The following is a 13,798-nucleotide window of genomic DNA, read 5'->3' on the forward strand; positions in this document are numbered from 1 at the left end:
TTTAACGATAAGGACAAAATAAAGGGTAAAGTGAATAGTACCAAGATTGACTTTTTAGTGTAAAAATATAGTTTTTCGTTAAAGTGAACAGTACTGTAGGCTTTTCGTTAAAACTCCCTTTAATTTAATCCAACTCTGTAAAGATATTGCAAATTAACTCAAAGCGATGGATTCGGAGATGGAAATGATAATCACACGTCGTTTTTCTTGTTATACACATTATTATTTTAAAAGGAAAACTAATGAAAATGATTTAAAAACTTTGAGTTTGAACGATAAGGACAAAATAAAGAGTAAAGTGAATAATATCAGGATTGACTTTTTAGTGTAAAAATATGATTTTTCGTTAAAGTAAACAGTACCATGAGTTTTTTGTTAAAGTTTCCTATTTTAAAATCATCAAATTGAATAAAGCAAACGGATAACGAATACATTTAAATAATCATGTGTGAAAAAAAAATGTGTGTGATTATCATTTCTCGTCAAATATTAAAAAAAACTACTTATAAGTGGTCCTATGGATAAGCTAAGATAGAAATAATAGTACTGCTGTGTAGGATTTATTGATCGAGAAGAGAGCAGTCTGATCAGACGAGCGTGCCATAAGTGGGCGAGAGTGGGGACATTGGAGAAGGCTGTGAAGTGAAGCATGCATGTCGCGCAACTGCCATTTAACCTAATTTTTCCAGCCTAGACTGTAAAAAGTTATAGATCTATACAGCTGGGGACAAAAGTGAGACACAAGGCACACTTCTGTTGAAATGAAGAGGAGCACGATTAGGGTTTTCTTAGAGATCTAGGGTCAAGTGGGGACAAGGTCTAGTTGTCAACAGCAAGACTTGTGAAAAAAATTTTAGAATACATCCGTAAATACATTGTTAAATTTAACAGCTAAATTACGTAACCAGTTTATGTCTATATAAGTAAAAGGTACCACTGTTGACAATCGCCATGCTTCGCACAGCATATGCGCATCGATTTTCGTTCTAACGTTCTAAAATTAGTATACAAATGCATATGGCTGCAGTAGTGATGAGAAAGTTATGGGTCGTCTTGTTTATTGTGACGGCGACTGTTGGTTCGGAAGCTGCCGGTAGTAAGTTAGAAAATGGCATGGCTAATAGTACTCATCACGAGCAAGGCAATAGTTCTTTTTTAGCTGTTGCTGAAATTCCTTCCGCAGGAATTAATGGAGAAGTAAAGAACGTGACTACTTCCTACACAACTGAAGTTGATATCAACAACAAAAAGAAGCAACCTAATTGGATGTCCAGAGGAGGAGGAGGAGGAGGGGGAGGGGGAGGGGGAGGCGGTGGTGGAGGTGGTAATGGGGGTGGAGGTGGAGGCGGAGGAGGCTATGCATGGGGTTGGGGTGGTGGTGGCGGCGGAGGAGGAGGTGGAAAAGGAGGAGGTGGTGGGTGGGGATGGGGCTGAGGAGGAGGAGGGGCAGGGTGGTGGAAATGGGGTTGTGGTGGTGGAAAAGGAAAGGGCCGAGGAGGAAGAGGCGGCAGAAACAGTAACCATGTCTACAGCGGCCGGAAGAGGAGGTTCGACGAGGAAGAGTACGTGATGGGAGAGTTTGCAAAATGCATGCGGAAGGGGCAATGCAAAGGCATGAGATTGGATTGCCCTCTTCACTGCGGGGGGCCTTGCTTCTACGACTGCCAACCCATGTGCAAGGCTCACTGCCGACGACGTCGTACTGGATCATCACTGGCGAATGTTTGATGTTTCCGAATTAATTAAGGCGCCATTAATTTCTAACAGTCACATTAATCCCGAAGCACATATTACCCAATTAGTCGACCGATCGATGATTAAGCACGGCTGATGGATTAAGGGTTTATTATAGTTAAATTGTTCCTTATCTGTTGTTTTTGTTGTTTGTGCTTCCATTCGCCTTTTTTCTGTTTTTTTTTTTTTCTTTTCATTCAACCTTTTTTCGTTGTTCAATTTTATGTGCGCTATGTATATTCTGCATACGTGGTAATGACTCAAGAGAATATCGTTCACTTTATTGTGTGTTTTTTTTATGTCAAATTACGGTCAGCTTTGACTATACAATAAGTGTAATGCTAAAAAGATTATATATTTAAGTTATATTTTGCAAATCATATGACGTAATTGTTAATGTCGGTCCATTTGTTGAAGAGATAAATTTTATGTGCAACCAGTTCTATGATTTGTGTAGAATGTCTAATAAGAAAGATATATAGTGCGGAAACAAATGAAAGGAATATATAAACGGTCCAATTTATTTTGTAAGAGGCAAAGCTGAGAATTGAACCAATCTAGGCCAAATTCCATCTATTCAATTTTTTTTGGGTAATGTTAGGGACACCAAAATTTTTAAACCAAATGATGTGGTTGTAGTCTTGTAGATGATTGGATTAATAACTAAGTGTCAATTAACGTGTTTGTTTTTTATTAATGACACATTATTTGGTTTACAAATTTAGTTTAAAAACTTGATCTCCCTAGCATTACCTTTTTTTTTTGTTCGATTTGATTTTGTTCACTGATGTGCTTGTTCACATGTTAATTTACCCCAACTTGCCATGCAGTTTTGGGCTGTTAGAGTGTCGTGCTCTTTTCTTTAGACTCAAGTTCCAAACTTATTCACCATAAATTATGAGGTCGTTTTTTTTAAACTAAAATCTTGTTTGATAACTATTTTTTTCAAAAAAATGAAAAATGAAATAAAAAACTGAAAGCTAGTTCTTGAGTTTTCAAAATTTGACCTTGAATTTTTACAACTAAAAATTAAAAACGAAATGATTATCAAACAACGCCTAAATTAGACGTATTGTTTTTATGCAATCAGAGTTAAAATAGACTTTCAACAAATTGAAACAAGATTGGGCCGAATAAGTTAGTTCAAAGCTGGGCTTCTTAACGCTACGAGGCCTAACAAGCCCAATGGATCCGCATAAAATTGTTCGTTCTTTTATTTTATTTTTTTTAAGTAAAAGAAAGAGAGCAAAGAACAGCTGTACATAAACTAAGGAATTTTAACGAAAATCATCTAGTACTGTTTGTTTTAACGAAAAATCATATTTTTACACTAAAAAGTTAATCCTGATACTATTCACTTTACTCTTTATTTTGTCCTTATCATTAAAACTCAAAGTTTTCAAACCTTTTTTATTAGTTTTCCTATAAACTAATACTAAAAAGAAAGAAAGAATAAAATGAATAGTAGAAGCTAGCATCTAATTAAAGTTAAAGAAAGAAAGGTAATCGCACCACGACGGCGGCGACGTGGCGGTCAATTAACGGAAAACAACAGACAAATCAGCCTCTAAATTAAGTCTTGAAGCACAACTTTGAAAAATCGTGACTACATATAGCTGAGCTGCAATGGAGGCAATCAGGAAGCTCAGAGATCAGGTCGCCAAGCAACAGCAGGTACTCTCTATCTCTCTCTCTTCGTGTTTGATGGAATTTACATCTGTTTCCGAATTTGTATTTCTGTATGGATTTTGATATGAACATAATCTGCGTTAATTGTGAGATTGCTTATCAGAATTATGATTTTAAAGGTGTGCTATCAATCAATTTAGTTCCAACATAATAATAATGATTATAATTGTTGAATCGAAACGAATTGAATCGAATCGAATTTCACCATTTCTGAGCTGTTTGCGGATGTGTTGGAGTATACTGTCGGTGATTTTGTAAAATTTTGAACCAGGTGTGGCTGATTACTTAATCATTTTTCAGGATGTAATGAAATGCTTAATTTTTACGTTTTCCGAAAACTTAAAGCGGAAATGACATCTAATTCAACGTTTTATGCTTCATTGATGCGTAGCTCGAAGGTTTATCGAATTTGCTTTTGATTTATTGTAACACTGTCAGGCTGTATTCAAACAATTTTCTGGTGGCATATTTGGGGGATCAGATAACGTTGCCGCGGATGAAAATGAACAGCATCAGAAAATCGAGAAGTTATACATATCAACTCGTGCTGCCAAGGTTGCTACTCATTTCTGTCTGTTCATTCAGTTATTATGACATCACAATACTTTTGTTACCTTTATCTTAATCTACTTTGTTTTATTTAACAGCATTACCAAAAGGAAATTGTCCGTGGTGTGGAAGGTTATGTTGTTGCCGGTTCAAAGCAAGTTGAAATAGGTGCGTTGCTTGATATGCGTTGCCCTTTTTTTGGGAGTTTGGATATGAATTCGTGTGAGTTTTATCAGTTAGTTTATATAACACTATTTCAACAGGTACCAAATTATCAGAAGATAGCAGGAAATATGGTGCTGAAAAAACTTGCACCAGTGGTAACACATTGTCGAGAGCTGCACTGAGTTTTGGAAGAGCCCGTGCCCAAATGGAAAAGGAGCGTGGACTTCTACTGAAAGCTCTTGGCACACAGGTTTAAATCAAATTTTTGTGTCCATTTGATTATTTCGAAATAAATTTACAGCAAAAAATTGTTTCCATTACCACGCCATGGTTCAAGAACTGGACTACAATTCTGTGTTTTTATGCATCATATGACAAAATGGTTCACCATTTCTTTCTATAGGTTTACATAGTAACTGTTTCTGATGTTATCAAATTGCCTGTCTAGGTTGCAAAGCCTTTGAGAGCAATGGTAATGGGAGCGCCCTTGGGGGATGCTCGACATCTTGCTCAACGATATGCTAGAATGCGGCAAGATGCTGAAGCTCAGGTATGTGCACGGTTTCTTCAGTTTTTTACCAATGTTTTACTACATTGAATTTATATGTTCCATAGTGCCTATATTTTTTCTAGGTGAGCAGCTGTTTCTTTTGCTTGTACCAATTCTTGTTTTACTACATTGATTTTTTATGAAAAATCTTAAGATGTTTCTAATATAAATGAGTTGAGAACCTTTTTTTTTTTTTATTGGTAACTTGGAACTTGTTTTTTTTTTTTTACTCCATGAGCTTTGTCTATGTATACTAACTTGCACCTAGATAGGCTATAGATGTTTCCAGACGCCAAGCCAAAGTACGGGAATCTGCAGGTAATGCTGATATTATCGTGAAACTAGAAGCTGCTGAGGCCAAGCTTCAGGAGCTACAGTCTAACGTTGCAATATTGGGAAAAGAAGCTGGTGCAGCAATGGCTGCTGTTGAAGGTCAACAACAAAGATTGACTCTTCAGCGGCTTCTTGTGATGGTAAAGCACTTCCTTTCCCTTCCTGTTGAAGCATTGAGGCTTTGGCCTGTTCTAGTTACAAAAAAAAGGTCGTACCCAGTGCACAAGGCTCCCGCTTTACGCAGGGTCTGGGAGAGGTGAATGTCGGCTAGTTACAAGATTGTCAATTTCCTGTTCTAGTTACAAGATTGAAAGAAAATTAATTTTGTAAGTTTGTCAATTTCCATCTCCATTCAAGGTTGAAGCAGAGCGCAATTATCATCAGAACGTTCTTCAGATACTTGATCACCTTGAAGGCGAGGTATGAAATATCCTGGAATCTTCCTTATCGGCAAGACAATTTTTCCAATTCATTAGGTTGTATATCATTCTAGTCTCTTGCAACTTTAAGCAGTGATGATTGACACTATTTGTTGGGACAGATGTTGTCAGAAAACCAGCGAATTGAAGCATCACCTAGTCCAGCTACAGAGAACTCTATGCCTCCGCCACCATCGTATGAGGATCTCGGACATAGCTTTGCTTCTGAAGCCTATGATGAATTGACAGACACGAGGGACTATTTCTTAGGAGAGGTATCTTTATGCTAAATGTGGTTGTAGCTAAGTTTTCGTATGTTCGACTCTTAGTTTCTAATAATTGCTCCTTTTCGCCTACTGCAGGTTATGTACACGTTTCAAGCTGTAACTGATGTGGAGTTAAGCTTGTCTTTTGGGGATTATGTCGTTGTCCGGAAGGTTCTGCCATCTTTCCAGCTTCATGCTGCCATCTTATATTCATGTGCTGATTTATTTCTCTTGTATTGAGGTTAAATGTTCATGCTCTTGAGCAGGTATCAAACAATGGTTGGGCTGAAGGTGAATGCAAGGGAAAAACCGGTTGGTTCCCTTTTAATTACATCGAAATGCGGGACCGTGCGCTTGCTAGCAAGGTGGCTGTAGTCTTTTAAATCTTTTGGTTTCCTGTTTAGTTGGCTTGTGTTTGTGTTTCTGCTCTGAGATTCTACCTCGTAGCGCATGGATGTTAAAATTGAGAAATTAGGTTCTCGAGTCCCTCATTTTTTTATTTAGGGGAGGGCGTCAGGTAGTCGACAGCCGGCACTCCTCAGCTACGTCGAATCCTTATGAAAATGATTGATTAAAATAGTATGTTTGAGACTTTTTTTCGAGACGTAGTTTGTTTAAGATTTAGTTTTATATGTGTAGTGATCTTAATAGAAAGAAATAATTGAAGGGAAACAAAACCTGTTTTCTTCAAATTCAACAAAACAAGTTTCACGCAATGTTTATCCTACGTTCATTTCGGCTAAAATACTATGAGCTCTTATAGAGAAACAAGCTTTTTTTTTTTAATTTTATCAATGGATGGTGATTTTGAAGTTTTAAATCCTCCAACTAATGTATGGATTTTTTTTTAAATTTTTTTTTGGGGTTGAGAATATGGGTTTTTAAGTTTCAATTCACAACCATCAACGCTAAAATTTTTTTGTTTTTTTTTGTTTTTTCGTTTTAACACTGAAAGTTGAAAAGATGAGTTATTGTATTTCATAGTGTAAATGGTGGCGAAACAATTTGGTTTCCTCGAATCCACTCCATTAGCATGGATGAAAATCTAAGGCTAACCTAAAGAAATAAGGGTTTGCTAGAACTTACGAAAGTAAATGAGCATGTTGTTTGCTACCACTCACCTTAAATCATGGAATAATTGAAAATTGGTTCATTGGGAGGCGGCAGGTACCACAACAAAGGGACACCAAAATACAAACAAATTAGCTAGCAACAATAGCCATGGGAGCCATAGTGATGTACGCTGCAGCTCCAGAAATGAGACACATCATCTTAAGAAATTCTATTAATTTCTACATAGAATTCTATAATAAAAATTATTCAATTGAAATTTTATTTTGTAAATGGATGTAAAGAAAAATTTATACGTTAAATTGAGTTTGTGAGGGTAGACCTGGCATTTCAAACCCGACTTGTTAACCCGATTCGACCTGACCCGTTAAAATGAGTATTCGGGTGAGTGTTTAATGGGTCGGGTGGTTAACAGGTCAACCCGTTAAGCACCCGTTAAATAATAGATTATTTCGGATGAACCTGCGAAACCTGTTAACCATCTGTTAACACCCGTTATTAAGGGCTTTTGTGTAATTTCAGTAGTCAATAATGAAAACCCTAAACTGAGTCTCTCTCACATTGCACTATCGCACTGCACAGTGCACGCCGTCTCTGAGCTTCCGGTAAGCTCCGATTCAATTCCACCTCTTCTTCCATGGCGATTACTAGGGTTTTTGTGTGATTGGATTGGAGATTTGGCGAGCAACCCCCACCCCCCGTCTCTGATTTTCGTCGCCCTCTGGATCTCTCACCCTCCTTCTCACAGCTCTCTCCGGTGAGTTTCTTTTGGTATTTGTGGGTGATTTATTTATTTATTTTTGTGTTAAATCATTAATTTGTTTGTGAAAATTGATCTGGATAGCTGATTAAATTAATGGAAAGCTATTCTTTACTGGGTTGGGTCTTGGGTGTTTTTCTTATGCTTAACTGTTAGGGACAACGATGGTGATTGCATTCTGCACAAGTTCTTTTGGAACAAAGAGAACCCAGAATTTGATCAGCACTCCATTGTCCGTTACTGAGGGCTAATTTTTTTTTAAGGTTTAACGGGTGAAATGGGTTAAAACAGGTGAACTGTTAGCTTAGCGGTTTAGATTCGGATGATCCGTTAGCTTAACAGGTTGAGTTCGGATGATCTGTTAAATTAACAGGTCGGGTTCAACCTGACCTAAATCCAGTAAACCCAACCCGTTTACAGGTCTATATGAGGGTAAATTAGGTAGTAAACTTAGGTTTAAATAGAATTAGTATTTTAGTTAAAAATAATATGGGGATAGATAATAAGTTATGTGTAGAAAGAAATTATAAAATTTCAAATAAAATTTCTCTTATATAATTAATTTGAGATTGCATCAGGGTTATCATGAACCCTATTTACACGATGACTTTGAAGTTCAACCAATACAAATATCTGATAAAACACACTTTCAAATATACAAACATAACTAGACCTATCCGGAACGCATTAGACATTCTCTCCGCGTGAGAGGTTTTCCCTTTTTTACAATGAGGGTTCCTTCTCGCCTGTGTGCGCAGTAGTTTCCCAGTCCTTCATCCCCCTCAGCCGCCGGCCCTAGCTGAGGCTAGAGTCGGTGGCTCTCTTCTTCCCCTAGTTCATTTTTCTTTTTCTAGTTGTTAGCTTCTTTCCCTGCGCTTTTCCGCTGGGCATCTCCCTGTGTTTTCAATTCCCAATCCTCACCTATCAAATTTGACTCCCTTTCCCCCGTTCAAAACCTAATCCATCAGTTTCGATCCCCTTTCCCATCCTCCACCTTCATGTTTTTACTCCTGTCTCTTCCTATCTTTCCCTCCACCCCACATATCTGCAGTCACTTTCCTTCAACGCGTTTTGACGCGATTCACTCGGGAAGTGCGTAGAGTTCCGGCGCAGGGGTTTACACCACCACCTTCGGGAAGTGCGTTTTGCTCCGGCTCGGGTGTTCACACCACCGCCTCCCACGGATTTGTCTTCGGTGGCTTTTTTTTCCTTCGGTGACTTTGTTGCTGGTGGGTTATTTCTCACTAGCTTTCTTTGGTTTGTGGTTGCTGTGCCGTTCTATGTGGTGCTTTGTGGTTGTTGTTGAAGTCGTTGTTTCTATCATTTTTGCGGATTTGGATGGCTGGTTTTATGTTTCCTGGCGATGCTTCGGCGGCGGCAGCTCTTCCAGGATTGTAGGTTTTTTTGTTTCTTGGGCTCGAAACTTTGTTTTGGGGGTCCATATTGGGCCTCTTCTGTTGTAATTAAGCTGGGTTGGAAATAAATTTGACAAAAAAAAAACCTACTCCTTGGATAAGGATTGCACTGCCAACTGAAGAGTCCAAATGTGAGATGAATTCTCGTTGAGTCTGACTAGGTCTAACAGTAGCTTCTCTGGTTCCCAATTTCCTAATGGGTATAATTACAGGAGCTGGAATCATGGTAATGAGATACATTTATGGCGCGTTTACTAATCCGTAATCAGATTGAGAGGAATTGAATTGAGAATGAATTGGATTGAGGAGGAATTGGAATGAGGTGGAATCAGAATTAGATTTATGTTAAAGTTGTTTACCAAAACTGACTGAAATCGGAGTATAAATGACATTGATCGATATAAGCGGTTTACTAATTCATAAGAATCGGAATAAAGCTTAATGTAATTACTAAAGTACCCCTGTTTAACTAATATATTTATATGCTAATTATTTTTAGTAAAACTTTTACTCTTCCATTTTTTTAATTTTTTAGAAAGAATAATTTTTTTTTATTTTTTAGTAAAACTCTTGGCACAAATTTAATATGAAAGAATATTTTTTATTTGCTTCTACATGTTAAAGAAGACTCTTAATCACCCTAAACTTTATTAAAAATATCAACATAAAGTAAACTTCATAACAATTACTTCCTCTTCTCTCTCTCCCTCTCCCCAATCTTTCTTAGCAGCTGTGTCTCCTCCCTCCTCTCCTCCCCCATCCTCTTCTCTCTCACCCACTGGGGCAACCCCAAGAGATGCCGATGAAAGAGCCCACCTCGGATACGGAAGGAAGGTATGGAGATTGTGCTGCTAGAACCAAGGTGCGAAGCACCGAACCAAAGCCGAATAACTCCCTCCCCCCAATCTTTCTTAGCCAGCCGTCTCTCCTCCCTCCTCTCCTCCCCCATCCTCTTCTCTCTCACCCTCCACCGCCTCAACTCTCCCCCACACCCACAAGATTGTCCTCATCGCCAACCACGTTATGCTCCCCCTCTTATTATGCGAAGTAGATCAGCACAACCCGCAAGGGCTGCAAATCAGTTATTCGCCACCAACGGCAACCCATTCCACCATCTCAGTCTTCGAAGCCCATCCGGGCACAAAATCATCCAGAACCTTGAAGGGGTAGGTAGGAGATACGGGGGTAGTTTGGGTATAAAGGTTGGATTCCTGAAGAGTCTTCTCCCCGGAATCCAAATACCACCTCTATCTGGGGGATCCAATTCCGGAAGATTAAGGAAATCGATTCCGGATTTTAAGTGAGTCCCACTTACTTTTTCATTCCCTAAAGGTTAGTAAATGTGAGAATGCGATTCCTTTTCTTTTCATTCCATTCCTGATTGGGAATACGCCATTAAATATTAGGAAAACTAATGAAAATGGTTTGAAAATTTTGAGTTTTAATGATAAGGCCAAAATAAAGGGTAAAGTGAATTGTACATTATTGACTTTTTAGTGTAAAAATGTGATTTTTCGTTAAAATGAACATGAGCTTTTCGTTAAAATTCCCTTAAATATTTGATAAGCTTCCTTTTCTCTTTCCCATCATGTATATCGTTCCCGGTGTCTCCTCAATTAAATGGTTGTGCATGCAGAGCATCTTGATGATGACCTCGGGTTTCTTGCTTGCTACCAGATCGTTCCTGGTGTCATCTTGTCCTAGATTTGATTTGGAGCATGAGACTAGAGAAGAGGAAGAAAGGTAAATAGTCGGCGTTCACTTTAAGAAATAGTCGATGTTTATTTTTTATGTTGGGCTTCTCCTTATGATTCTGCAAATTTCTCATGACTCAACAGGAGCATGATTCGCGAAAGTGAGTACGTTGAATTTACCTCCTCCGCAGCACAAAGTTTACCCGAACAACTTGTTTGAGGATAAGGAGGTCCCTCAGGAAGCAACAACATGAAAAATTAAAGCTTGAGGAATGGGAGAGCCGGAGGACTCGGAATCAGATTTACCCTTTGTTGTTACATAAGGAGTGGCTTAGGCAATCATTCAAGGATTTACCTCCCCCGCTGAGCGATGGTTATCCAAAGAACCTAGGAACAAACCTCAATGGCTGGTATGCTTTTGCATTTGGTTTGTTGTTGTACTTTGAGATATTAGATCCCTGTAGTTTTTCGTAAACATGAAATAATATAAATGGCATTCACATGCACACAGTTATCATATAAACACATACCAATGTTAGCAAGAGATACTAGCTTAGGCGCTCAATCTGTCACTGTTTTTTCGTCAAACCACATATCCACCATTTTAATTTGCTTGTACTTGTGCATTTTCAAGGCTGTTTTTTTCCATCCAATTATGAAATTGCCATTGAAAGTTCATATTTCCTGCGATGTCACAATCAAACATTTCATCCTCACTTACAAGTTCTTGCATGAGTTTGGAAGTTTTACTTTCTAAAAGTCTTTTTATTTATTTATTTATTTATTTTATATGTTGTATGTTGTGATTCTCCTTATGATTCTACAAATTTCCCTTGAACTGCTGTCATGAGGAAGAGATGAAAGAAAGAATGCTTAAAGTAGCTTTGAGACCCCAGGTAGGCCAAGCATATTTGAAGAAAGTGACTGAATTTGTGATGACGGAATCCAAAAACAGAGAGGCAGAAGTGGTTTTGGAAGGTCTTTTGGATGCAATGGATTGGTATTCTGACAATCAACAAGAGACTGCCAGATCAGCCCTTCATGTGGTAATGCAGAACTTAATGTTGCATAAGAAGCTTGAGAAATGGGGAGAGCTAGAAGACTTCGAGTCCTTATAGGATTCGGAATCAGATTGACCGCCTTGATGTTGCATAAGAAGTGGCTTAGGCAATCATTCAAGGATTTACCTCCCCCGCTGAGGCAAGAGTTGGTGAATCGGGAGGAGGAGCTGAAAGGAAGACAAATGTTAAAGCTCAAAGAAGTGACATCTCCTTTAACAACCTAGATGACTGAGAAGACAAATGTGTCTGAAGTTATAGACACTATGAAACAGCTTGTTAAGAACGCTAAATTAGCTGATGTTGAAGTTGTGGGAAATAGTATTAGAGCAGGCGCAGAAAGCCAGCGAAGTTATTCGCCAAGTATACGATTTCAACTTATTAGTTTGTCTTCATTCTTATGCCTTAATATTTCTAAGTTTGGTCCTTGTACTTTGAGATATTGGATCCCTATAGTTTTCCGTAAACATTAAAAAATATAAATGTCATTCACATGCACACAGTGATCATATAAACACAAACCAATGCTAGCAAGACTTTGAGAAAGTAAAACTTCCAAACTCCTATGCAAGAACTTTTCAATAAGGATGAAATGTTTGATTGTGACATCGCATGAAATATGAACTTTCAGTGGCAATTTCATAATTGGATGGAAAAACGTACAAGCAAATTAAAATGGTGGACATGTGGTTTGACAAACATCCAGTGACAGATTAAGGGTCTGAGCTAGTAGCATTGGTTTGTGTTTATATGATCACTGTGTGCATGTGAATGCCTTTTATATTTTTTAATGTTTACTGAAAACTATAGGGATCTAATATCCCAAAGTACAAGGACCAAACTTGGAAATACTAAGGTATAAGAATGAAGACAAACTAATAAGTTGAAAAACTTGGCGAGTAACTTCGCTGGCTTTCCGCGCCTGCTCTAATACTATTTCCCATAACTTCAACATCAGCTAATTTGACATTCTTAATAAGCTGTTTCATAGTGTCTATAACTTCAGACACATTTGTCTTCTCAGTCATCTAGGTTGTTAAAGGAGATGTCACTTTCTTGAGCTTTAACATTTGTCTTCCTTTCAGCTCCTCCTCCCGATTCATCAACGCTTGCCTCAGTGGGGGAGGTAAATCCTTGAATGATTGACTAAGCCACTTCTTATGCAACATCAAGAGGGTCAATCTGATTCCGAATCCTACAAGGACTCGGAGTCTTCCAGCTCTCCCCATTTCTCAAGCTTCCTCAAGAACAACTTGTTTTTTCTTGTCAATTTGTATGCATAGAAAGCGGCCAGCAAAATAAGAATCAGAGATGAGAGCCAACCACCGCTTGCACACACGCTTATTTCGACGAGCGTATTTGTAAGGAAGTCGGCAAAGGATTTCAACCAATACGCCATCAGGCAGATTATTGATGAGGAATTTTGATGACAACTGCTCATCAGATTCAGAAGATCCCATGGCCGCAGCCGCAAGAATTGACGACCAACTGCAATTCTAATATGCAACCCAACACTGAATCTCTCCTACTTACATGCAGCGAATCCGAAACCTAATAGAAATAGGAAATCTATAAAAGTTCTAATAAGAATCCAACAGTGAATATGTCCTACTTATTTATATCCGTTTTAGTAATTTTCATTAAATCTGACCAAAATATATAAAAGATTGGGGTGTATTCAATTAGGATTTTGAGAGATTTTAATTCTATTAATGAATATAAGGGTATTCAATCAGGATTTTAAGTGATAATCTGAAATTTAAGGTGTATTCGATTAGAATTTTAAGATAGTTTATTAAAATTCTTAGAAATCCGAGTGTATTCAATTATGATTTTAAAGAAGTTTATAACATTTCAGGTGTATTCAATTAGAAATTGATTTTAAATAATTTGAGAAAGTTGAGGAATTAGAGGGAATTGGAGAGATTTCGTAGTATAATTTAAGCATTCACAAATCTCACCTCTCCCCATGAGATTTCGAGGGAATTGAATCAAAATTTTATATGAAATCTCTACAAATCAAAACTCCATAAAAATCCATAAATTTATAAATTCATTAAAGTATCTCAAATTCTCAATTAAATACACTCTCCAA

The 13,798-nt window shown here is 37.8% G+C and overlaps 2 protein-coding genes and 1 pseudogene across 9 annotated transcripts; all 3 read left to right on the top strand.

Annotated features, from left to right (window-relative positions):
* The first annotated feature begins 879 nt into the window (after positions 1 to 879).
* On the top strand, positions 880 to 1,878 carry LOC114821651 (uncharacterized; annotated as a pseudogene).
* A 1,303-nt stretch (positions 1,879 to 3,181) lies between these two features.
* LOC103413834 (SH3 domain-containing protein 2-like) lies at positions 3,182 to 6,309 on the top strand. Of its 2 annotated transcripts, none has more exons than XM_008352275.4 (10): positions 3,182 to 3,408; positions 3,862 to 3,978; positions 4,071 to 4,140; positions 4,236 to 4,387; positions 4,586 to 4,687; positions 4,960 to 5,160; positions 5,378 to 5,440; positions 5,562 to 5,714; positions 5,802 to 5,876; positions 5,972 to 6,309. In XM_008352275.4, exons 1-10 carry the CDS (start codon positions 3,361 to 3,363, stop codon positions 6,086 to 6,088), a joined length of 1,098 nt encoding a protein of 365 aa, XP_008350497.2. In that variant the 5' UTR covers positions 3,182 to 3,360; the 3' UTR covers positions 6,089 to 6,309. The 2 variants fall into 2 exon arrangements, 1 of the variants encoding a protein (XP_008350497.2); XR_003769086.2 differs by having other exon boundaries at positions 3,194 to 3,408; positions 4,960 to 5,276.
* A 1,014-nt stretch (positions 6,310 to 7,323) lies between these two features.
* On the top strand, positions 7,324 to 13,388 carry LOC103423457 (uncharacterized). 7 transcript variants are annotated; one of them, XR_011575908.1, is made up of 4 exons: positions 9,479 to 10,251; positions 10,629 to 10,694; positions 10,790 to 11,055; positions 11,501 to 12,201. XR_011575908.1 is itself a non-coding variant. In XM_070813388.1 (3 exons), the coding sequence occupies exons 1-3, from the start codon at positions 9,788 to 9,790 to the stop codon at positions 10,863 to 10,865; spliced, it is 606 nt and encodes a 201-aa protein (XP_070669489.1). In that variant the 5' UTR covers positions 9,479 to 9,787; the 3' UTR covers positions 10,866 to 12,201. The 7 variants fall into 7 exon arrangements, 1 of the variants encoding a protein (XP_070669489.1); XR_011575909.1 differs by having other exon boundaries at positions 11,542 to 12,201; XR_011575910.1 differs by lacking the exon at positions 9,479 to 10,251 and adding an exon at positions 7,324 to 7,533 and having other exon boundaries at positions 10,588 to 10,694; positions 10,790 to 13,388.
* The last annotated feature ends 410 nt before the right edge of the window (positions 13,389 to 13,798 follow it).

The sequence above is a fragment of the Malus domestica genome, chromosome 15, assembly GCF_042453785.1.
Source record: "Malus domestica chromosome 15, GDT2T_hap1".
Lineage (NCBI taxonomy): Eukaryota > Viridiplantae > Streptophyta > Magnoliopsida > Rosales > Rosaceae > Malus > Malus domestica.

Excerpts from the sequence above, each read along its gene's own strand:
- LOC103413834 (XM_008352275.4), top strand. The coding sequence starts at position 3,361 with ATGGAGGCAATCAGGAAGCTCAGAGATCAGGTCGCCAAGCAACAGCAG. Across the intron at positions 4,388-4,585 it reads TGAAAGCTCTTGGCACACAG|GTTGCAAAGCCTTTGAGAGC; the intron begins GTTTAAATCAAA and ends TTGCCTGTCTAG. Across the intron at positions 5,161-5,377 it reads TTCAGCGGCTTCTTGTGATG|GTTGAAGCAGAGCGCAATTA; the intron begins GTAAAGCACTTC and ends TCTCCATTCAAG.
- LOC103423457 (XM_070813388.1), top strand. The coding sequence starts at position 9,788 with ATGGAGATTGTGCTGCTAGAACCAAGGTGCGAAGCACCGAACCAAAGC. Across the intron at positions 10,252-10,628 it reads AAATCGATTCCGGATTTTAA|ATCGTTCCTGGTGTCATCTT; the intron begins GTGAGTCCCACT and ends GCTTGCTACCAG. Across the intron at positions 10,695-10,789 it reads ACTAGAGAAGAGGAAGAAAG|GAGCATGATTCGCGAAAGTG; the intron begins GTAAATAGTCGG and ends ATGACTCAACAG.